Source organism: Schistocerca piceifrons, chromosome 3 (genome assembly GCF_021461385.2).
Source record: "Schistocerca piceifrons isolate TAMUIC-IGC-003096 chromosome 3, iqSchPice1.1, whole genome shotgun sequence".
In the NCBI taxonomy this organism is placed as follows: Eukaryota; Metazoa; Arthropoda; class Insecta; order Orthoptera; family Acrididae; genus Schistocerca; species Schistocerca piceifrons.
The window spans coordinates 803,898,168-803,922,967 of NC_060140.1; the positions used below are offsets into that span (position 1 = coordinate 803,898,168).

The 24,800-nt window shown below is 40.7% G+C and overlaps 1 protein-coding gene across 1 annotated transcript; it reads right to left on the reverse strand.

Annotated features, from left to right (window-relative positions):
* Positions 1-8,179: 8,179 nt before the first annotated feature.
* LOC124787989 (gamma-secretase subunit Aph-1) lies at positions 8,180-24,389 on the reverse strand. The gene is made up of 4 exons (XM_047255021.1): positions 24,017-24,389; positions 23,594-23,814; positions 15,998-16,248; positions 8,180-8,900 (listed from the first exon to the last, which is right to left on the reverse strand). The coding sequence occupies exons 1-4, from the start codon at positions 24,127-24,129 to the stop codon at positions 8,718-8,720; spliced, it is 768 nt and encodes a 255-aa protein (XP_047110977.1). The 5' UTR covers positions 24,130-24,389; the 3' UTR covers positions 8,180-8,717.
* Positions 24,390-24,800: the final 411 nt, after the last annotated feature.

The window sequence follows — 24,800 nt, forward strand, 5'->3', positions numbered from 1 at the left end:
CACAGAAGGCATACTAGACTGTGGCCGCAGGCAGTTCTTTATAGGAACCTGTCATACGGAGTGGAAGTTTGCCAGATGGAACTGGTATGGCAGCCCTAAGTAAGAGCAGGAGTGCTACGTATATTTGCCATTTAGTGGAACCTTGGGAGCCTCCGTTGAACATAAAGGATGTGTTCAGCATCAAGTGATGGGCGGCTTGCTCCAAACAGATGCATGTTATAATTGGACTCATCATGGCTCTGTATTTCCATGGTGTATTCTGTATCTTAACTATTGATGGCATTTAATATGCAAAAGTAAGACAACTGAGTGTGGATTTTTCCCCTACATAGACACTGCCCTGTTAGTCTGGAATTATGATCTTTTAATAATTTTTTTCCATGACTTTTCTGGTTGTTCTCATATTGGACAGCAGTTAGTGGGTTATGATATTTTCTAAACACATTTACTGTGAAGCTGTCTAGTGGCTGTGCAGAAACAAATCCTTTTGAGCTATTCCTAAAGTATTTGCATTTCAAGGAAACTCTACACTTAAGTATGTAAATAATCATGTTGGTGTGTATAAGGTGTACATCTATGGACTTTTCTTCTTGTTCATGACTCACCAAGAGTAACACAAACAGCCAGTTCAGCTCCAAACGCAAAGTTCGAAGTAATTTTCATTAAGAGGCAGGTACAACAGATTGGATAGTGATGGAGTTTAATGCTTTATATACTGTGCTTCACACATTTTGATTTTTTTTTTATCTCCTGTGGAGGGTTGCTTGTAATTAAGAGGTCTTATTTAAAGATCATTTGTCAGCATTTTTTATTGTAAACTCTATATGACTGACTGAGTTTGTTTATTAAAAAGTAAACTGTGGCTGCTCTTTATAATATCCTTGGTTAATTGATTAGTTTAGCCGAGTTTCTCATTCTTTTAAATATTTATTTTAGTGAACAGATGATAGTAAAAGGTGACAATATGAAAAAGATAGATTGCTGCTTGCCACATTGGGAAACTGGATCATGACTCAACATCTCCGCTATACGGTGAGTGGCAATCTATCCTTTTCATAACACTGTCATTATTCTGTACTGAATTTTCCATTGTTTGATAGTAAAATGTATTGATAATATTTATTGTATATGAAAAATAGTTATTTCTCTCCAAGTGGTGGTGTATTCCAAGGAACAAGCAGAAATTTTAATGGTTTCAAAATAAATAAGTAAACTATTAGAACCTTGGTTGTATGTGTATCGTTTTTCCTAATTAGCCACTCCCAATAGGGTTTGGTCCCAGTATCGCCACAAGGCAGATGAATGAAACATGCTGACCATCTGTGATACAGTAGAACATGTCCTCTCTGGGTGTTTGCACCAGTGCATCATGCAGTGCAAACTGCACAAGACAGCTTCACTATGTTGAGGATGGTGCGAACCACCACTCCCCAACCTTTCGCAATAGTTCTGTCTCTCTCTTCCATTACGCTTGTCTCACTTGCTGTGCCTGTCTTGACTTTTTCCAAAACTTCACCTCTACTTTCTTTTTGTCATTGTCAAATGTTTATGTGCAGCGGGTGGAGAGCTTAGTTTAGTGGGGCAAGATTACCAGAGCAGAAGACTAAATAATAATAATAATAATAATAATAATAATAATAATAATACACACATCACCTCGGTTATGAGAGTTCCAGAACCTGTACAGAAAATTGGAATAGAGATCAACATGAACATCATTTCCGTCTTTTTTATTGCTCATGAAATCCACACATTGCATGTTGTACCACCACACAGTGAGACCTTCAGAGATGGTGTTCCAGACTGCTGTACACACCGGTACCTCTAATACCCAGTAGCATGTCCTCTTGCATTGATGTATGCCTGTATTCGTGAAGGAATACTATCCACAAATTCATCAAGGCACTGTTGGCCCAGATTGTCCCACTCTGCAACAGTGATTCAGCATAGATCCCTCAGAGTGGTTGGTGGGTCACGTCGTCCATAAACAGTCCTTTTCAATCTATCCCAGGCAAGTTCAATATGATTCATGTCTGGAGAACACGCTGGCCACTCAAGTCTAGCGATGTCATTATCCTGAAGAAAGTCACTCACAAGAAGGGGTGCGAACTGTCATCTGTGAAGATTAATGCTTCACCAATGTGCTGCCAATATGGTTGCACTATCGGTCTGAGGATGGCAGTCCATTCAGCATGTTGCTGGGTCCACCTGTACCACACTGCATGGACCTCGCCATGGACGTCAGGAGTGAAGTTGTGCATCATTCAGCCTATTGCGCACAGTTCGAGTCTTAACACGGCGTCCTGTGGCTGCACGAAAAGCATTACTGAACATAGTGGCATTGCTGTCAGGGTTCCTCCAAGCCATAATCAGTAGGTAGCGGTCATCCACTGCAGTAGTAGCCCATGGGCCGAGTATCTCCATGTCCAAACAACATTGCTTTGGTTCACTCCGAGATGCCTGGACATTTCCCTTGTTGAGAGCCCTTCCTGGCACAAAGTAACAATGGGGACATGATCGAACTGCGGTATTGACTGTCTAGGCATGGTTGAACTACAGACAACACAAGCTGTGTACCTTCTTCCTGGTGAAATGATTGGAACTTATATCAGCTGTCAGACCCCATCCGTCTAATAGACAGTGCGCTTGTACGGTTATTTACATCTTTGGGCGGGTTTAGTGACACCTCTGAACAGTCAAAGGGACTGTGTGTGTGATGCAATATCCACAGTCAATGTCTGTCTTCAGGAGTTCTGGGAACCAGGGTGGTGCAAATTTTTTTTTGATGTGTGTACTAAAATTTGGTTCCTACAGAAAATAATTATTCTCTTTTCTCCTTTTTATTTGCAATTATGCTATTAAGATCTGGAACAAGGGATCGGCTATGAGCAATTCTTGGAGCACTTTTTAAATTTAAATCAGAAATATCTGCACATAATCTAGGTTTCATACAAGTAAACCAGAAAAGACTGTCACATACACATGAGGAACCAAACATAGAAATAATCTTTGCTGTTTCACTGCACAGATTAGGAAATTCTTTCTTCAACAAATTCTGGTACAATTCAAGCAAACCTTTGGTATTGTAAGTCCTTTCAGTGATGATTTGCAAATAGACTGGAATTGTAAATTGGAATATGCACTTCCCATTGCTGTCAAAAAAGGCTTTATATACACACCAAATATTGGCTGAGATTAGTAATCTCCTGTGACAAAAACAAAACCAAATAATAATAATAATAATAAATGAAAGAAACAAAGTCACTTTGAAGGACTAAAAAGCAATATGTTTTAATAAACAGGTAGTGTGGACTATTGTTTTTAATGTAATGTGGCACTCCTACATTTAATAAAATCGACTTGCTGTTAGTAATGTACCGCTACATTACCTGGAATCATGTTCAAGGGATTATTGGACCTCAACATATTTTTCAAAGTACATTCCTTCCCACATAGATGCTGTCAAACAAAACCATGTTACCATTTTGAATAAAGCACTTTCAAAAACCCAAATGTCATATTAAAGATAAAATTTATGTATCATTTACCTAGCTCATGAAAGTTCTCTGGAAGGTGGTTTTTGGGGAACTAAAGTTCATGATGCCAGTCATATTGCTGATGAGATTATTTTCTTTTTGGAATTTAAGACTTAAATCATTCAAGAGAGAGATAATGTCCGCTAGAAATTCTATATCAGCTAACCATCCAGGGTTGGGCTAAAGTGTCTCTGGATGTCCTTTGTCCTATAACAACTAAACCATGGCATGGTGTAATTTAAAAACTTGAGAAATCACTTTCCCTTTGCTCAACCAACGCACCTCAGGATAGTAGGAGATATCTGGATACTACTACTCAATGAAATAAATTCTTTGAACTAATGATGAATGAGCCCGTGAGGATGAATATAATTCATAATATGCACCACTACATTCATCACATCTTTAATAGCGACAATTTTTGCACAAAAGAGCCTCTTGGCACATAAAACAATGAACGGAATATAAATTTGTCTGTTTAACTTTTTTCCACATTATGCCAATAAACCGTTTTACTTCACTGCGCATTGCTAGCACCCCGTCTGCTGTTACGGAAAACTGCTTTGGTCAAGTGAGCCCTATTTCTTTAGCTGTCATTTCAACCACTTCTATAAAACAACAACCTGTAGCAGTGACCTCCTTCAAAATCACATCCAGAAGCTCTTCCATTAGATGTAGGTCATCATCCACACCACGCAAAAATATGGCTAACTGAGCCATGTCCCTAATATTTAAGGGCTCATCACGTGCAATGGATTACACTAGGCGGTTTTTTATTTCGGCTGCCAACTGTTCGTGCAAATTCCAAGTAATTTCATTGATTTGCCAAGATATGTCATAATATTGGAAAGCGGTATTTTGCTGTATGTGGGAGCTAATGTGGAATTCATTGTGTGTACTACGTCCAACAAAATATTCTTTTATATATTTTCACATCTGTTCCTTTTCGGACATGTTAGAAAGAACGGACACCATTCCTGATCCACTAGCCTTTGTCACTTAAGACACATGCACAGCTGATGTCTGCAGAACCCTTTGTGTGTTAAACTTCTTCCTTAATTTTTCCTTCCTGGCATCCTCTGAATGCCATTTGCTGTAGTGTCTTTCCATAGACAATTTTCTTACACACCTAATTACCATAAGGCAGATTAGATATTTGGCTTTACGTCATCGCCAACAAAAAATAAGGAACTTTCCACTCTGGTTTAAATGGACTTTTTGGAAATCTTTGCTATTTTTTCAGAGCAGGTTGTTCCATTATTCAAGTAACTGTCCTACGCTTATCTATTTCAGTGCTGAATAAGCCATTTATCGATGCATTTGGTAGCACACAAAAGCGGCTTCCTCAGGCGAGCCAAGCTGAGGCTAATTAAGCCATGCTGGACTGATGCAGCAAGCAAACACTCCTGCATCTCGCTTTGTGCGCGCGCGCACGCACGAGTTTTCCTTTGTGTGTGTGTGTGTGTGTGTGTGTGTGTGTGTGTGTCTCTGCAAAAGAAACTTTGCTAATCCATACCCTAACAGACCAGGAGCATGGTCAGAATGCAAAAAAATTCCGATGTTCAGAGGAACACTTATTATCCATATTAACCTTTAACATCACAATACAGTATCTTACAACTTTAATATTCACCTGGAAAAATTGTCTGAAATATGGTCACATGTTGGAAAACCATAACAAAAGAAAACACCCACACACTAAAAAATCTTACAACAACTGTAATATGCAGTAAGTGACTGTACTGTACTGTACTGTAAAATACCTTTGTATTATACGATGAGATACTGTTACTGTGAGTGGATGTTTAACAACTGTACATATCTTAACACTGCTACAGTGACACACAATTAACTCTTTGCGCAGCAAGAGTTCTTTTAGTGTACCAGACTCATGAATGTTATACACTTGACAAGGGATTAGCTTAAGCTCTTCAGCTAAGTTGTCAGATTTTGGAAAAAAATTCATTGGCAGCTGCTTAGTCACCACACAGCTTCTCACTGGAAATAATTACATTTCAAATCCTGCGTCATTTTTTCCAGCGATGTAGCCACTTTCTCTCACTGTAAAGTTTTCATTTTCATTATGTCCATCTATATTTTCATAGAAAAACAATGCCTTTTCTTTTATGATTGGTCCAAACAATGGAGTTCCTTTTCTTCTCTGCTGATCACACACTGACACAGTATTATCTAGAATTTCACTTTTAGGGTTCTTCAAAGACCTGGGCATTTTCAGTCCTTTCACATGATCAATCTTTATTGTATGACTTTCACGAGTTTTTCTATTTTTTCCTCCAGCCTTTAACAGTCGTTGCACCAAACCGTACCTCACTTGCAATGTTTTGAAGAGACTCGCCTTTGTCTAACCTTTCACGCATTTTCAGATTCTCTCCTAAAGACAGTGCCTTATGTTTACGTGTAGTTGACACTATAATTTAGTTTTGTACAATTTAATATGTAAGAAGAACAGTATCACTAATTTATCATTCAAATACTTGCACAATACCACTTATCAATCAATTTAGAAACAATTTATTTCATACTAAAACTTATGAAACTGCGGCACCTATAAATGGTCAACTGCCTACTGTTCCATTCACAGATGACGAGTCACTGACAAATGCAAACAAATGACTGAAATGGGATCTGGATTAAGTGGGGAGTCAGATCATATAGGTTGATCAGATTAGCGAGTTTCTACTGTACCACTCTAATATATTTTCTTTCATTGTGAAACATATAGTTTGACCCAGATAGTACAGCAAAGCAAGCACTCCATTACAGGAGGGCAAATTACCAAACTGCAGTATGTACACTATACCGACAGTGCAACTATGGCACATATCAGCCTGTTTAGTAGCTTCTGAATATGATTCAACCACTTTTTTTCTAGCAAGAAACAGAATTGACATGATGTTGAATTTTTAGTTTTACACGTGTTCCTTACATTGTTGCTGTATAGTCTGAACTGTATTGATGTTCTTGCTAATTTATCTTCACACCATCCACCTTTATTGCCAAGACAGTTGTGTGTGCACGACATATTCCAGAGTGTACATATACTCTTACTTTCCCGCCACCACACACACACACACACACACACACACACACACACACACACACACACACACACACTCAAAAGAGATTTGCAAATAGCAACGGTGTGTACTTAAACCTGTACACTGAATCTACATCATAGAGCAACACCAAACTGAATACGTCTACAGCAGTGAAAGAATATATTGTTATTTAATATTTTTCCATTCAAAACTACAAAAATTATTGAAAATCAGCATGACAAGATTAAATAATAATAATAATAATAATAATAATAATAATAATAAAATAATTAATCTTTATCTAAAATAGAAATAAAATAAGAGAATGGATTTTATGAATTATAAAACACTGATAATGAGAGCAGATAGTCACTCACCTTTAAAACAAAGAGCCAAATGGCAGTAAGGAAACTACAGAGACTGTTTACCGGACATTTAGACGTTTCTACTCCTGTGGTGCAGTACACATAGGCTCACGCACACTTACAATCCCAGCACACAAAAATGATTCAGCTGTCACCATGAGTAATTGTTACACTTATTTGGTATTGCATTTTAATCCCACATTAATGGCCATGGGCACAAACCATCAGAATGAAACTGCCACAAAATTAAATTCTCGATATACACAACAATGGAAAGTTGCAGTAGGAATAGCAACAATACAAGGAAAAGACAGATTGCTACTTTAAGTTGCAGACAGGCACAATTAACAGACACTTACACATTGGGCTTCTGGCCTCAGCCTTATCAGAAAAACACACACACACAAAATGGCTCTGAGCACTATGGGACTTCACTTCTGAGGTCATCAGTCCACTAGAACTTAGAACTACTTAAACCTAACTAACCTATGGACATCACACACACCCATGCCCGAGGCAGGATTCGAACCTGCGGCCATAGCAGTCGCGCGGTTCCAGACTGTAGTGCCTAGAACCACTCGGCCACCCCGGCCGGCCGCGCGCGCACGCACGCACGCACGCACGCACGCGCGCACACGCACACAATATCCCTCACATACCATTGACTACCACGTCCAGCAGCTTTGATCTGAGCTTGTGTGTGTGTGTGTGTGTGTGTGTTTTCCTCTTTCTGACGAAGGCTGTGGGCAAAAGCCTATGTGCAAGTGTCTTGGTCAAAAGAATGTGTATCTAGTGTCTGCAACTTAATGTGTCATCTTTACAGTAGGTAGCAATGTATCTATATTCCTTCATATCAAGTACTAGAGTAACTGAGAAACCACTTTCGAAAATACACTTTTACACCTTTAAAAATAAATAAAAATAAAAAGAAATTCACTTTTGTTCAAGGATTACGTAACTGCTTACAGAATTTCCAGAAGTTAGAATGGTTATATCGGGAATAAATCTGCATTTGTCTTGAAATATCTGAACTGTGATAGTACTGCACCGCTTCCCTTAATAAAAATACAAGATATGAAACAAGATCAGCTATCAATTAATTACGTTGAAATTAACTGTGCAGCATGAATGGGATTTAAAAGATGGGCACGAAAACCACATTAGTTTTGAGATTACTACTGAAAAATTCATCAAATTATGAACCACTCCACATACGAAATTTGAAATAAAAAAGGATTGTTTATTGTCAAAATGCCGTATCCTCCGACAGACTTACAGTAGTATGCAGATACAGCTGATTCACAAGAATTTGAATGAAATTTTAGCTGCTGTACCTGATACAGGTCTATATCAGTCTCCAGATTTTTTTAAAGTCTATCAGTCACAAATTTAAAACAGTGTAAAAATTATTGAGTGGTATTTTGTTTCATGTGCTTTTTGGAATGGTTGTGTGTCTTTGTTCCTGCAGAACAAATTTTAAAAAATCTCATGGCACTAATATAAGCTGTGCACGACATTTATGCAGTCAGATTTCTTTCTCACATCATCATGAAATGACATGACATCCACATGGTAGTTTGATTTTGAGGTTCTGAAGATAAGTTAAAGGAGAGAACACTAGCATTCAATATAAAATTGATGTACTAAATATTTATAAAATGTACACAAATTTTAATAAATTGGCAGCAGTCTTAAATTAAAAAAGTTTAAACAAGTTCCTTCAATTCAGGTTTTACTCCTAATCGTGCAAAACTGTATTAGTCCACTGTTAATGATTGTCCATTTTCTGAAATATGTCTTCGTTCTTTTAAGTACATGCTGGCTCCCAAACTTCTTAAACTTCCTCCAACCACACTGAATGCAATGCTTCCATTGATCAACAAAATAATATACGATGGTATAAGTGTAGCTGCGTACCACATTTGGCTGTTCATCAGCGTCTGCCAGAAACAGAACAAAGTATTACTTTCTGATTAAGCAAAACCTATTTTCATCCCCTACAAACATTACTTATAATTTTTCATTTCATAACATCTTAATAAAAAGGAAAAAACACAGAAATAAAGAAATAAAACAAATATATCTAAAAATTGACACAACTTGCATCACACGCCTAGAACATTCACCTGCCACCCTCCTCCCATCCCGCATCTCTAACCAGTTCCTTTTTCTTTCGAATACTCACATTAAAGGGATAGTTCATGGAGGTGTACTCTGTCTTTGCAACCAAAATAAGGCAATTTGTGACTTTTCATGTTTTCCAGACAGATCTGTTGCAAATACGCTTCTTGGGTTTGCCACCAGATCGTATTGTGTAACTCGCACAATATTTCATTGATGCAACTGCTCAACATCATCAGGTGGTGGCAGCTGCTGCTGTCACTGCTGCAAGGCACAACTGATGATAATCTTGCAGCATCGTCAAAATTTATCATGCTAGTAGCAGGCAATATGCGTGCGTGGGAAGATGCTCATAGTTGGAGGAAAGTGGCACTACTGGTGCCCCCTGCTGGGAGCTGTGGAAAGGCCATCCATGCATACACTATGGGCAATGAGTGTGCTGCCAGACCCTCCTGCGATTAAAAGCTGAACTAAATCTCAATAGCAAGTTGTGTCATGTGATGAATCTGAAGTTCTTGTTTTCCCTGTTTTGATTTAATGGCAGCCGGTGCTTAGTTGAAAACCTGTGTCCCTGTTGATAAGACTGTTCACTGTACAGATATGTATGGCCTCCTTAACAACACAGTCCCAGAAATATGATGCTGAGGATAAAATTTCCATCTGTTTGTAAAGCATACGATATCCCGTATCCAGGCAATGCTCTACTACCACTGATTTATCAAGTTGCCCCAGGCGTGTATGACGGTGTTCGGTGCAACATTATAGCATGGTTCAGTATGTCTGTCCAGTATAAGATTTTCCACATTGGCATGGGAGTTTATACATACCAAATTTCCTAAGGCAACAGGGACCAAGCACAATAAATTCCTCAATTTCACTGGTGGCCGTAAAACACTCGATGTCGTGTTTTTTGAAAGTTCCTTCTATTCTCAAATACATGCCAACTAGGCTCTGTGAGACTTGAGAGTGGACAAAGAACTCATTTTACCTGCCGACAAGGGGAACGCCACCGTCGTCCTCTCATGAGTTGAATATAACAGCAATAAGGAGGCACTGCTCAATGATCCTGCCTAAAGAAAGCTAAGAGAGGATCTGAGTGGCAAAATCCAGAGAAAAACATTAGATCTTCTCAAACATAGTTCTATCCCTCCTAAAGTGACCAAAAGCCTATGCCAACAGGCTGCAGTTCGCCAAGACTGTACGACCTACCTAAGAGGCATAAGGATGGGACTTCACTTCGCCCAATAGTGAGCAACATTGGAGCTACTACGTACTTTCTACTAAATCACTTCAGGCTAATTCCGGGTTGGTTCCTTTGAAAGGGCACGGCCGACTTCCTTCCCCATCTGTCCCTATTCCGATGAGTCCAATGACTTTGCAGTTTTGTCTCCTCCCCCAAATCAAGCCAACCCCCAACTTACTTTCTGGCCAAACATCTTACTACACAGTTGGGACATCTCATAGGCAAGTGTAATCACCACATCCGGAATTCAGAGGACTTCATAGGATGCCTGAAGACACTTCAGCGAGAAGCATCTGATATTTTGGTTAGTTTTGACATTATATCTTTGTTTACAAAGGTAACTCTGCAGAAATTGTTAGAGTTTATCAGCAGCCAGTTTGAGAAAGGCATTGTGGCATTATTTAAACATGTGCTTACCTCAACTTATTTCTTATTGAATGACCAGTATTTTGAACCGGTAAACAGTGTTGCCATGGGAAGTCCTGTGTCTCCCACGGTGGCCAACTATTTTATGGATGACTATGAGGAAAAAGTACTGCAGTCGGCAAGTCTCAAACCTTCCTGTTTCCAGCAGTACATAGACTATTACTTTTGCAGGGTGGCCTCATGGAACAGAAACATTACCTGTGTTTTCCGGTATCTGAACTCACTCCATCCCAATATACAGTTCACAATGGAAGTGGAAAAGGATGGCACCTTACCATTCCTGGACATCATAGTCAGAAGAAAAGCTGATGGTGCACTGGGACACAGCATCTATCGCAAAACAACTCGCTCTTAGGTGCAGAGAGTACATGTAGTCTCAGGTGCCAACAGTGTACCTGGTCAGCTGCAACACCTGAGAATGGTAGTCCAACAGAATGGCTACTCCAATAGGCAGATATGCCATCCGTTCCATTCTAAGCAAACTCGAAGCAGGGATGTAAATGAAGATGCAAAGGCACCCACTGCAACAGCATTCTTGCCTTATTTTGGTGGCATGTCTTCGAGAATAGAAAGAATCCTCAAAAAGCACAACATTAAGTGTGTTTTTCGGCCACCAGCAAACCTGAGGAATTTATTGTGCTCAGTCAAAGACAACATTGGTCTTAGGAAATGTGCCGAGTATAAAATCCCATGCCAATATGAAAAATCTTGTACTGGACAGACATGCCAAACCGTGCAAGAATGTTCTGACTAACACCATCATCATACAGCCTGGGGCAACCGGAAAAATCAGCAGTAGTGGAGCATTTCCTGGACATGGGACATCATTTGCTTTGCAATCAGATGAGAGTCTTATCCCCAGCATCATCTTTCTGGGACTGTGTTGTTAAGGAGGCCATTTATATCCATACGGCGGAAAATCCTAACAGGAATGCAGGTTTTCAACAAGCACTGCCCGGAATCCAGCGCCGCTGTCATTAAATCAAAACAGGGAAAACGAGAACTTCCAATTCATCGCGTGACAACTTGCTGCTGAGATTTGGTTCAGCTTTTAACCACAGGAGCGTCCAGCAGCACAGTCACCGCCCATAGCACATGTGCAGATGGCCTTTCTGAGGCTCCCAGCTGGGGGCACCAGGAGCACTGGTGCTCTCCCACCACTCACCAGATTCGGGTGAAGATGACGTCAGACATGAGATGTTTAATCATCTGACTGTGGATCCAATCTGGCCCAGTAGCTGTGTCGGGGCAATGTGCAAGGGTGCTGAGGAGCTCCCACTCTGTAAATGGGGCACTATAGGGTTCACTGTGGTGTGTAGAGAACGAGAGGACTTTCCTTTTCATCCGCTGTTTGAGGGTGTGAATGGCTGGGGTATAGTTCTCCGATGCAGATGCTCGAGCATAGTGCTCAGTAATCACATTTGCGTCGGTAGAGAGCACGCCATTGATGTTAACACCAGGGACACTTGTTGCGGTCTGGTACCCAAAAAGACGTCTGATCTTCGTCCAGACTTGGGAAGGTGATGTGGTCGACACGTACCTCTCCCAACACCCGCTTCCGCCATTTTATATGCAGGCAAAAGTGGGCACGGAGCCGCTTAAAGGCTATTAGGTGCTCTAGGGAAAGGTGCTGCTTATGTTTCTGTAGTGCTTGCTGACACTCTTTCATTGCCTTAGCGACTTCTGGCGACCACCAAGGGACTGTCTTTCGCCAGCGGCACCCTATAGAAGGAGGGATCATGTTTTCCACCGCAGAAATTATCTTTCTAGTGACCTGTAGTGAGGTGTAGTGCCTGTAGTGAGGTGAAGGCTACCCAGTCTGCCTTGTCTAAAGCCCATCTGGGTAGGCATCCATGGGCATGATGCCGGAGGAATGACAGGAAGATGGGGAAATGATCGCTACCACATAGGTTGTCGTGCTTTCCAGTGGATAGATGGGAGAAGGCCAGGACTGCAAACCGAGAGATCAATGTCCAAAAACTTGCCATGTGCCACACTGAAATGTGTGGCGGCCCCAGTATTTAAGAGGCAGAGGTTGAGGTCGAGTTGTGACAGTAAATTTTCGACATCTCTGCCACAGCCAGTAAGCATGGTGCTACCTCACAAGGGGTTATGGGCGTTAAAATCTCCCAGAAGTAGGAAAGGTTTAGGAAGTTGATCAATCAGTGCAGGCAATATGTTAAGGGGTACCACGCCATTTGGAGGGAGATAGTTATTTCCTGCATCGTCCGTGTCCTGACAGCTACAGCTTCAAGAGGAGTTTGAAGGAGCACATGTTCACTACCGACTGAGTTCACGACATAAATGCAAACTCCACCTGAAACTCAATTATATTCATTACGGTTCTTGTAATACCCCCTGTTGCCACAAAGGGCAGGGGTCCACATTGCCGGGAACCAGGTTTCCTGGAGGGCAATGCAGAAAGCATGAGTAGAGCTTAACTGTTGCCATAGCTCAGTCAGGTGGTGGATAAAACCACCGCAATTCCACTGGAGGATGACATGATCGTGAGACTGGAAAGGCATGAAACACTTAATGAGGCAATCTATACCTCAGGGTCACCTGCTGCCACTGACTTATTTCCTGAAAAGGCTATATCCATCGTGTCTGAGGGTCTGGTGAGATCTAGGTCCTCCGTGGATGCCAGAATCTTCACCTCATACTCAGATGCAGAGCTTGCAAGCATTGGTGGTGTGGGTGCCACTGCAATTCCCTTGGGGGGGGGGGGGGGGGGAGGCCTTCTTTCTGGATTTTTCTTGCTGATCCTTGGGGTTTCTCTGGCTGGGAGGGCTGCGCTGATTCAGTCTCCAGGACTGAGGATGATCATGAAGCCCTAGGATCAGCTGCTTTCAAGCATTTCAGCCACTGGCAGGTGTCATCTTTCCCACTAGCAGAAACCTGGGAAGGGAGTGACCCAAGGGACACCTTCCCAGAGAGAGGAGCCGAAGAAGACTTACACTTCGCCGGCTGAGAAGTGGGGACTGGTGACCGCGTTGGTTGGGGGGACAGTGCTCCCAAGGCAGGTGGTGCAGGAGCAACAGGGAGGGAAATGCCCCCACCATCAAGGGGGCAGGTGTAGTCTTCAGGTTCTGAGAGCCGACTGGAACTCACGGAACTGATGGGACTACAACTGTTCTTGTAGTTATGGCATAAGAGGAGGTCATGGTCACAGGATTTAGGCACTCAAATTTCCTCTTGGCCTCAGTGTAGGTCAGTCAGTCCAGGGTGTCGTATTCCATGATTTTCCATTCTTGCTGTAAAATCCTGCAGTCTGGTGAGCAAGGGTAATGATGCTCTCTCCAGTTGACACAGATGGGAGGCGGGACACAAGGAGTACTGGGATGGGATGGATGTCCACTATTTTGACATTGATGCTTGAAGTACAGCAGGAACACACATGCCCGAACTTCCAGCACTTAAAGAACCGCATTAGGGGAGGGATATATGGCTTGATGTCACAGCGGTAGACCATCATCTTGACCTTCTTGGGTAATGTGTTACCCTCGAAGGCCAAGATGGAGGCACTGGTGGCAACATGATTACCCGTCAGACCCCAATGGAAGCACCGGACGAAATGAACTCCTCATCGCTCTAAGTTGGCGAGCAGCTCCTCGTCAGACTGCAAAAGAAGGTCCCTGTGGAATATAATACCTTGGGCCATATTTAAGCTCTTATGAGGTTTGATGGTAACGGAAACATCCCCCAGCTTGTCACAACCGAATAATGCCCTTGACTGGAATTCTTGCTGGCATTTGATCACCAGCAAATGATGACGTGGTACATTTCACTGCACGTCATCCACCCTGATACCACCCACTCCGATCAGGGGCCCTCCCCACGGGCGCCATCCACCCGCAGCAAAGGCCACCTGGCAGGACGGCCATTGCCGGGAGTCCCTATGCCTCAGGGTGACAGGCATCTACTCCTTGGCATACGTGGGGAATTAACGGCACAGGCATCAGCAGAGCAATCCCTATGTAGTCAGGGGGCTACAACCAACAGGATACATGGCGGCCCCACCACAACGGGCTGGCTACCGTGCTGGATATGAGGTACAAAGAATTCCAAGGTCATCATTGGCACAGAAAACAACACTGCATAGTGGGTGGAGGAAAACACACCCAGGAAGGTGTCCTCTCTCAAGAGCAGGACTACAATGCCACGACGAGAAAGTGAGCTAAAGATCTCTATGTACGATGGACACGATGCACCATGTAAGGCGCCCTTCCCCAGTTTGCTTGCTCTTCAGGAAAATTTTGAGAAATGGAGGTCAAACTCTACAGGGGACCATCACATAAAGCCTTTTAGTCACCTCTTACAACAGGCAGGAATATCTTGGGCCTATTCTAACCCCTGGTCTCGCAGGGCTCAATGAGAATTTGCACATGCATTGTTTGGTTTGGCAATGAAGTCCACGGTCATTTGGATGGGTTCATCAATAAGCAAAATTGGCTCATTTGGTGGACTGAGAGTCAGCATTTCGCAATCCAGAACTCTTCACCCTCAATGGGTGACTGTGTGGTGTGCAATATCCAGTTACAGAATAATCGGTGCGATGTTTCTTTGATGGCACGGTGACTACTGAACAGTACGTGAAGGTTTTGGAAGTTTATTTCATCCCCATTATCCAAAGCGATCCTGACTTTGACAAGATGTGGGACATACAAGATGTAGCTTGACACCATTGAGGTAGAAGAGTGATGTTATGGAGGAGCACTTTGGGGATTGCATTCTGGCTCTGGTGTACCCAGAGGCCACTGGCATGGGCCTCTATTCGCAGCCATGTTCTCTGGATTTGAACATATGCAACTCCTTTGTGTGCTACTATATTAAAGACAAGGGTACAGCAATAATCCCAAAACTACTGCTGAGCTGAAAACAGCCATTCAAGGTCATTGACAGCAACTATGTTCTGACACTTCAGAAGGTTATGCAGAATTTCGCTATTCGTCTGCACCTCATCGTCGCCAAGGATGGCAGACATATCAAACACGTCATAATCTAAATACAAATATCTGTAGCGATGTTTACATGTTGAATAAAGTGTATGCACACCATAGTTCGTAACTAATTTAAGTTTTTTCTTCATATAGTTCAATAATTGTCACCATGTACATTCAAGCAGAACCTTCCTTTCTATATCTGTATAAAGAATGTTATAATACAGAGGCAATGTCTGGATCTCTGGATATTGCTTTACACTTTTTTGATGCTATAAATTAAAACATCACATTACTTCATACTTACAAGGCAAGAAACTGTCAAATGACTGCCAACAACCCACACGATTTGTAGGTAATTCCTGTTGTCAGCAGCAGAGAAGAATATTACTCCCCAAAACGTGTGAAGGAGAATCATGCAAAGTGTGAATGCTGCTGATGTTATGAAGAACAAGTCAGAACCACCCTTGAGACCCATTGTTGCTGGGCCAACAGCATCTGCCAGTACATTTACTAATGAAAATGCACCACTCATTACACCAAAGCCCATGCCAGACACTAGAACAAAAATTGTAAGAATTAAATTCATATATTTATTAATGGAGTAACAACTTAAATATTTTATGAGTTTGAGGGGATGATGTAAGCACACACAACATTAAAATCTAACTCTATATTCATTTCAGAAGACACTATCTTCAAATAAATGCAATAAACTTACGTTACATTAAGTCAAAGACATAGATAAGGAAGAACGTATCATTGAACACAGGAATATTTCAGTTTTATGATGACATTCTAAATTACAAAATTTACTCTTCTTTTGATCTCCTGGGGCATTTCATTCACCATGGAAATTAACAACTTTATGATGGCATATTTCAATATTTTCCAGAGTAAGTAATCAGTGTAAGGTTAATTTGAGTACAAGAGTTCCTCTTTAGTTCTGTTATTACTTCTTTCAAACGATATATGATGAACTCCCTAAAAGAATGCTAGAATGTAGCGACTTACGGAGAGTGTAGACTGGCTGCCACTGGAACTTGTGAAGACATGTCTCACATCTTGAGAAACATACAAATTGCTTTAAGAGGTTACTACCACCCTCTAATTTCAAATTTACTTCTGATATGGAGGAGGAAAATAAATCTCACAAGATATACACCACCTGCCTGAAGTACCAATTATTGTTCGTAAGGCCCTCAATATGTGAAAGTCAAGACTACTATTTGTATACAGTTACATCTCAAACTATCGTACTAGGTATTTGACAACTGCTTAATTCTAGAAAGTGTTGTACATCTATTTTTGTGGACCTCGTTTCTTATGGGCAATACTCTGATTGCAAACCCAGGCAAGACTTGAAAAGTCTTCACAGCTTCAGTTCTGCTAGCACGCTCTTACTTCCCACACTCTACAGGAAGTCTCCCACATACCTTGCTGTACTGGCATGCCTGAGAGAAAAAATACTGCACAGAATAGCCTAATAGCATCAGACTTTCTTCCAGAATAGGGGAAAAGTTTAATACCCTATTGATGATGAGGTAATTAGAGACTGAGCACAGGCTCACACTGGGGAAGCACGGGAGAAGGAAACTGGACACACTGTTTTGAAGGGGACCATTGTTGAATTTGCCTTTTAAGTGATTCAAGAAAACCACAGAAAATCTGGCTTCAGATGAGCGGACAGAATTTCCTCCAAAATTTGAGTCCAGTGTCCTACCACAGTGCCACCTCACTTGATAACAAACCAAAGGAAGTAAACAGAGCTGTGAAATTTGACGAGCATGATAGAGGTATGGGCAGAATTGTAGTTGTGTAAATGGATAAAGAGTTGTGCCTTTCACTGAGCAGCACAACATGCAAAAAACAAGGGCCAAGCAATGAGTGCCATTTGAACTTCTGGTAGCTCTTGACCCCATCACAAGCAAAATAGTGGAACTATGTACACTGTTGAACAAATGCATTATGATCACCTGCCTAAAATTGTGTAGGTCCATCTTTGGAACACAATACAGCAGTGATTCTACATGGTATGGGCTCAGTAAGTCCTTTGTAAGTTTCCAGACACATGTAGCAACAGATCTTATGCACCTGATATGCAACTACTGCATATTACAGGCTGGTGATTTGTAGGTGCAGAGGTAGCACCCAATAGCATCATAGATGTGTTCCATCAGTCTCAGATCAGGTGAATTTGGTGATCAAAATGGCAATGTGGTATCACTACCATGCTCCTCACCGGATTGCAACAGAATTCTGACCTCACGAGATTGAATGTTATCCTATTGGAAGAAGTCTTTGCCATCAGGGAAGACATCAAGCATGAGGGATGAAAGCGGTCTGCAATGATGTTAATGCGCTCCACAGCTATCGCAGTGCCTTTGATCATCAAAGGTCCCACAGAAGTTGAGGTGAACAGCCAAAAGCAAAACACACCCTAGCGGTCTGCATCTGCACTGTGGTGCATTTTCCATGGAGCTGTTTGCCTGGATATTGATGTATACAGGTACTGTGATCAACATGGTGTAACAATAAAAGTGATTCATACAACAGACAACAAGTTTTCACTGATCCATGGACCAATCTTGCTGCAATCTTAACAATATTGCACCATCATCATGAGCAATAAATAGGAGTCTTCTGTTGTGGAGCCCCATGTTCAAATACGTATAGTGAACGGTGATCCCCAAAACACTTGTGGACTGGACTAGCATTACACTCTCTTGTCAGATCTGCCATAGACACCCTTTGACCTCCATGTTCTGTGGTAAGGTGTGGATGTCCAACACCTTCTCACGCAACCACCGTGTCACCGTCCTTCAGCCAATCAATACCTTTACTGCAAAATAACAATGGTGAAGTCACTGATGACAGTGCCACAAAAGCAGTGTTATTAAATACAGTTTTCTGATACTCCTTCACCAAAGAAGAAGTAGTAAATATTTCTGAATTCCAATCAAGATCAACGGCCAAGATGAGAAACACGGAAGTCGATATCCTTGGTGTAGCAAAGCAGCTTAAATCATATAATAAAGACAAGGCCAGATTGTACACCATTCAGGTTCCTTTCAGAGTATGCTGATACAATAGCTCCATATTCTGCAATTACATACAACTGCTCGCTCATAGAAAGATCTGCACCTAAAGACTGGAAAATTGCTCAAGTCACACCAATACCCAAAAAGGAAAGTAGAAGTAATCCACTGAATTACAGGGCCATATCAGTAACATCTATTTGCAGTAGAGTTTTGGAACATACACTGTATTCGAACATTATGAAGTACGTCGAAGGAAATTATTTATTTACACAGTCAGCACAAATTCAAAAAACATTGTTCTTTACAGAAGGCTTTCGGCACCATTCCTCACAAGCATCTTCCAACCAAACTGCATGCCTATGGAATATTGCCTCAGTTGTGTGACTGGTTTTGTGATTTCCTGTCAGAAAGGTCACAGTTTGTAGTAATAGACGGGAAGTCATCAAGCCAAACAAGTAATATTTGGCATTCCAGAGGAATAGTTATAGGCCCTCTGCTGTCATTTACCGTCTTGTAAAGTCATCAGCTGGGGGGGGGGGGGGGGGGTATGAATTGCAAAATGATTTAGATATGATATCTGTATGGTGCCAAAAAGAGGCAATTGACCCTGAATAAAGAAAAGTGTGAAGTTATTCACATGATTACTGAAAGAAATCTGCTAAATTTCTATTACGCAATAAGTCACACAAACCTGAAGGCTGTTAATTCAACTAAATACTTGGGGATACAATTACAAATAACCTAAATTGGAATGGTCAGTTAGATAATGTTGTGGGTAGAGCAAACCAAAGATTGTGATTCATGGCAGAACACTTATAAGGTGCAACAGGTCTACTAAAGAGGCTGCTTACAACACGCTTATCCACCGTATTCTGGAGTACTGCTGTACAGTGTGGGGTCCACATCAGGTGGTACTGACGGATAACATTGAAAAAGTTCAAAGAAAGGCAGCTCATTTTGCATTATTGCGAAATAGGGGAGATAGTGCTACAGAAATGATGTGTGAATTGGAGTGGCACTCATTAAAACAAAGGCGTTTTTCAATGAGATGGTATCTTCTCATGCAATTTCAATCAGCAGTTTTCTCCACTGACTGTGTAAACATTCTGTTGGCACCCACCTGTATAGGGAGAAATGATCATCACAATAAAATAAGAGAAATCGGGGCTCACACTGAAAAATTTAAGTGCTCATTTTTTCCACATGCCATTCAAGAGTGGAACAGTAGAGAGACAGCTTGAAGGTGCTTCACTGAACACTCTGCCAGGCACTTTATCGAGAATAGCAGAGTAATCACGTATATGTAGATGTATTTGGATGTTCACAACTGTAGCATGCAAAAAGCCGAGCAGCTTCGCCAGTACTGAGATGATTGTTCCCTTGTCCTGCGCCATAAAAATATGCCGAGAAGTCTCTTACACCAGTGGATTTCCCCATTTACAAGTTGTATCACATTTGTGTCTGTTCCACTTACACACATTGCTTACAATGCAACATGTCCACGACATCACCAGGTAGCACTCAATCTAGCTGTGTGCAGTGGTCATATGTTTCGGCTCATCAGTGCATGTGACTGAAATTAACCAGACAGCATGGCAAGTATTGACAGAGCACAAAGAGATAATGTTACAAACTGCACCATATAGTCTGTGACAAAATTTCATGTGGTGTGAAGACACCCACATACTCCAGTTACAATCTCTACAAATTGTGGCAGGTATTCATAGGCCATCTCCACATCCTTTGGTAGATGCTGTCTGTGAGGCCATTAATCACCAATTGTGGTGTCTGCAGGACAGTGACGAAGTTTCTGACCATGCCACTCCAGGTATGTTCAATAGACAAATGTGCATGAGAGGGAAGTGGTAGCATCTATTGCTCAGCATGTATGGCTGGATGTTGTGAAATCAGGCCTTTTGAGGAATGGTAGAGGGGCAGTACCTAAGGCTCCGAGTCCTTCCTGATGTAGCAATTACTGTTCATCCTGTCGAGTTCACATTTTGTATCTGACAAATAATCACACTTAGCACTTGTCAGTTATGATACTCAACAATGCAAACAATCAAACATATCAATGCTGCAGCATCTTATATGTAGGTATCCATTACTACAGAGGAGTGTGAAACCGTACTCATTCAAAAACGTTACAGTCTGCCACTTAAAACACACAGCAACAATTGTTATAAATCTGTCTCCACTTGGATTGTGAGCAATGGAATGCATGCCACCTTGGAATGCCTAAGGCACACTGCATCGCACCATCAACACAGTGCTCTAGTATAATGTCAACATTGTGGATGAAGCTGCAAGTTTCCTACAACCACAAAGAGAAGCTGGAGGATATCCCACACAGATGTCAAATTGTGTGTCCCAGTACCACTTAATGACGGCATACAACTCAATTCTGTGAGCCAGTTTTACACACAGCATTTTTAGCAGTGTGCTCCAATACAATATGAGGCATTACAAACTTATTTCTCAACAACCAATCTTTCTGCAGAGTCCATTCTCATCCAAATACCATCAATGACACAACATGGTCAAACAAGGCACAGCACTGTTTTGTCTTTGTGCATGTCTTTCTGCAATCTTAATTGGTTATTGCTAGTACACTGTTCCACATACCTCTAAGTTAGAATTAATTTTAGATAATATCCCTGGATATCACTTTTTTTTGTTGCAAAAATTAGTGCTGCTTCTCTAATGATCAAAATTACTAACAGAGAAAATTACAAAACTGTTCATACTTTGGAAAGGAATACAGAGCAACAGACGTGTACAAAACAGTGGACAAAGTGCGCTTACAGTGTACTAGGCTCTTCCACTGCATGCTCATGTATGCTAGTTGTTTCTCTCAGTCAGAGCAAATCAGCTGATAGTATATGGTAGCCAACAAGAATCATTGAAGCTAATGATTTCTTTTGGAGAATTACGCAAATTGGGTTGTTTTCAATATGATACAGCTACTGACCAGTAGCACGAACCCTAGGTTCAGCTGGAGTGAGAAATTGATTGTGAGTCGCAAAAACCAAAGAATCTGAACACAAAAATATGACTGCTATCATACACTGATGTGCAGTGTAGTCCACAATATATGCTCATCATCGCAACAACATACTAGCATGTCTAATTTGCAATTTTGCTAAAAATTGTGACAATTTGGTTAAATTCTAACCTAATAGTAAAAAGTGCCAGTTAATTAACCCACAGGAAATTATGAACAAGCATTCTGATTGGTTTCCAACAACCACCTCATGATTCATCGTAACCACTTCCCTGCATTAGTTGCCCCAAAAGTGACCAACTGCAGCACACAATGGAAAAGCAGCAGTACACCGTAAGCACATTTTTACTGAATGAAAGGCGTTAAGGAGAAAAATCCAGTCTGCAGTTGGATCACTTTGCAGGTAATTTATTTGTGTGTAGATTGATACATAATTTGATAGCTACATATTTCACGCCTTCCAGTGAAAGTCACAAAGTCAATGGAAGGCACTGCAGATCCCTATATTGTAATTGTGGATCTCTCTTCCCTCAAACAACTGGTTTGTCGACAAATTTTATCATCGAAGGATAAATGTATTATGGGCAAGAGGAGCAACAGTTAATATCCCAGTTTGTTTAAAAGAACACCTACATGTATTTTGATATAATTGTGCAAAAGAAATATGTAGCCCACACTGGACAACAGAAATTTATTTGCCAGGTCAACAGTAACATATGCAACTCATGTTCATCTTCTTCTATTTAAGTGAACAAATGGTCATTCACTTCATTTTGCATTACAGATCTATGTAACACGCAGAATTCCTGGGACATAGGAGGAAAAATTTAGTCACTGCATGAATATTACATAAAATTACAGGCAATTTGGCCATTTCCCTTATCTATTACAAATCAAAAATATAAAAACCTCTGTAGTCTAATTTAAAATTTATCATTCTGTCACTCTACATTTATTCATCACCCCTGCGAAACAGAATAGGCCTACTCAAATGTTGTAAGCTCCAGAGAATTTAACAGGTGAACAATTTTTTTTCACAAATCTCCCACAAGTTTTTTTTTTTTTTTCAAATCTTTTGATCTCTGAGATACATGAAGTCCTATTACTAGTTGTTTCATGACAACAGTACCACAGCTATTTTCTGGAGGGGTTATTTTTTTCCTTTCCAGTTGTAAGGGACCAAAAACTATTTTTATTCTTTCCAGATCAGTCTTCCTTCAGAGAGGTTTTCTTCCACCAGTTTACATATATGGGTCCTTTACATGTATTTAGTTATAGTAAATAAAATTTTATTCACGTATTACCTACTCTGGTGGCTTTACTGAAGTCATTTAAAATACATAATTCTACTATTCATATTTTCAAAAGTAAACCATATTTGTGTTCTCTCAGTAAAGGAAATATGTTGAGTCAACATCCAATTTCACTTTTCATGCACATACGCAATTATGGGACAAAAAATAAGCTAATAGATAACTATATACCACCATTTGATAAACCACTATGTAGGAGTCCATGAATTGATTTAAAAACTGCCCTTTGACAATTACAGGAGCAATAAATACTTCAAAAAACTGGGAACTAAAAAACAAACTTGAATACCCTGTTTTTCTTCATAGCTTCAACATTTTAGATCCAAACAACCAATTCTCCACCTTGTTGGTACCACAAAGAGTCAATACATTCTTATCAAAACAAATGGTATGAAATATGGTATAGCAGATTGCTGTAAAAAGCACAAGCCCTAGATTGTAGGCAGTTTTACAATTACTTTTATTTGGACTCAATCTACACAATTGGTCAAATTGAACATTTTTCGGTTTCAGTATACCTGTATCTTCATTTAAGAGCTTCTTACCATAGGCCAAAACATGCTTGCTGTTTGTGATCTGCGTGTCTGCATCGGTTACTTTCTTCAAACCCACTTCAGCTTTCTGGAGCAATTTATAAATAAGAAACCTAAAGATTTCTTGAAAAAACACTGAGAAAACCAGCCCAAACGCCAACTTGCTTTTAAGTGGAACTACTATAAACCACCATAACGACGAAATCAGTAATGACAGCAGCCAGAAAAATGCGCTGTAAAATGATAAGGAACACATTAAAAAGAATATATGATTGCAAATATAATGCGTCATAGCCACAAGTAACAAATTAATGATCTGCAGTGTTAAATGCTTCCAATTAAAAAATGGTAAATATTCAGGTATATTAATAGTTACAACTGTCAAATCAAGAAAGTATATTTCGGGGGCTACAATTAAAAACATGGGGAACGTACCTCGCAATTAAAATTATAATTCTAATAGGATCCTTGGCTATTGTAAATGTAAACATTGCAAGCGGTGGACCAAAGGCCAGGAAGGCACATCCAAAAAATTCCATAACAGTCATTGTGACCGTTTGTATAAGGCTCTTAAAATGAAGCCTGTGTTATCTATCTATCTCACGATGCTATATATGGAAGGATCGGCCTACACTTAACACCATTTGTTCACTGTTCCCTGGATCGTTAAACGTCAACTTCAACATCCATCCACACTTCAACACCATTGAAATAATCACCTGTCACACATAATCTCACAAACGACTTTGCACTTGCTTTTTCACGAGTGTCAAAACTTCAGTCATAAACGTTGGTTTGAATGTTGTTATATCTCTGATACATAAACTGTTGTATATTGTACGCTGAGTCAGAGTAGTTACAAGAATCGGGAATTTCTCCCTTCTTGGTAGTATCAATAGTAGTTGATAGTGAAAGAATAAATATAATCTCGATATCCCAGATACATAGGACTCTGCGTTATTAGATTCCAAAACGCGATGTTGTTTTACATAAAACCAACAAGCACTAATGCCGCCGGCACACGGGAAGAGGCAGCTAACGTTGACTTGCACGCAGATGGGAAACCCAAAGTCACGAAACGCATCGCCGTCTGCACACACCACCAGCTGGTTAAAGGGGACCTCACACGTCAATAATATTGTCAGACCGCCAATATGTTGAGCGTCTGAGTGTTCCTATTCACGATTGTCAATACTAGAAGTACTGACGAACAGTGTTG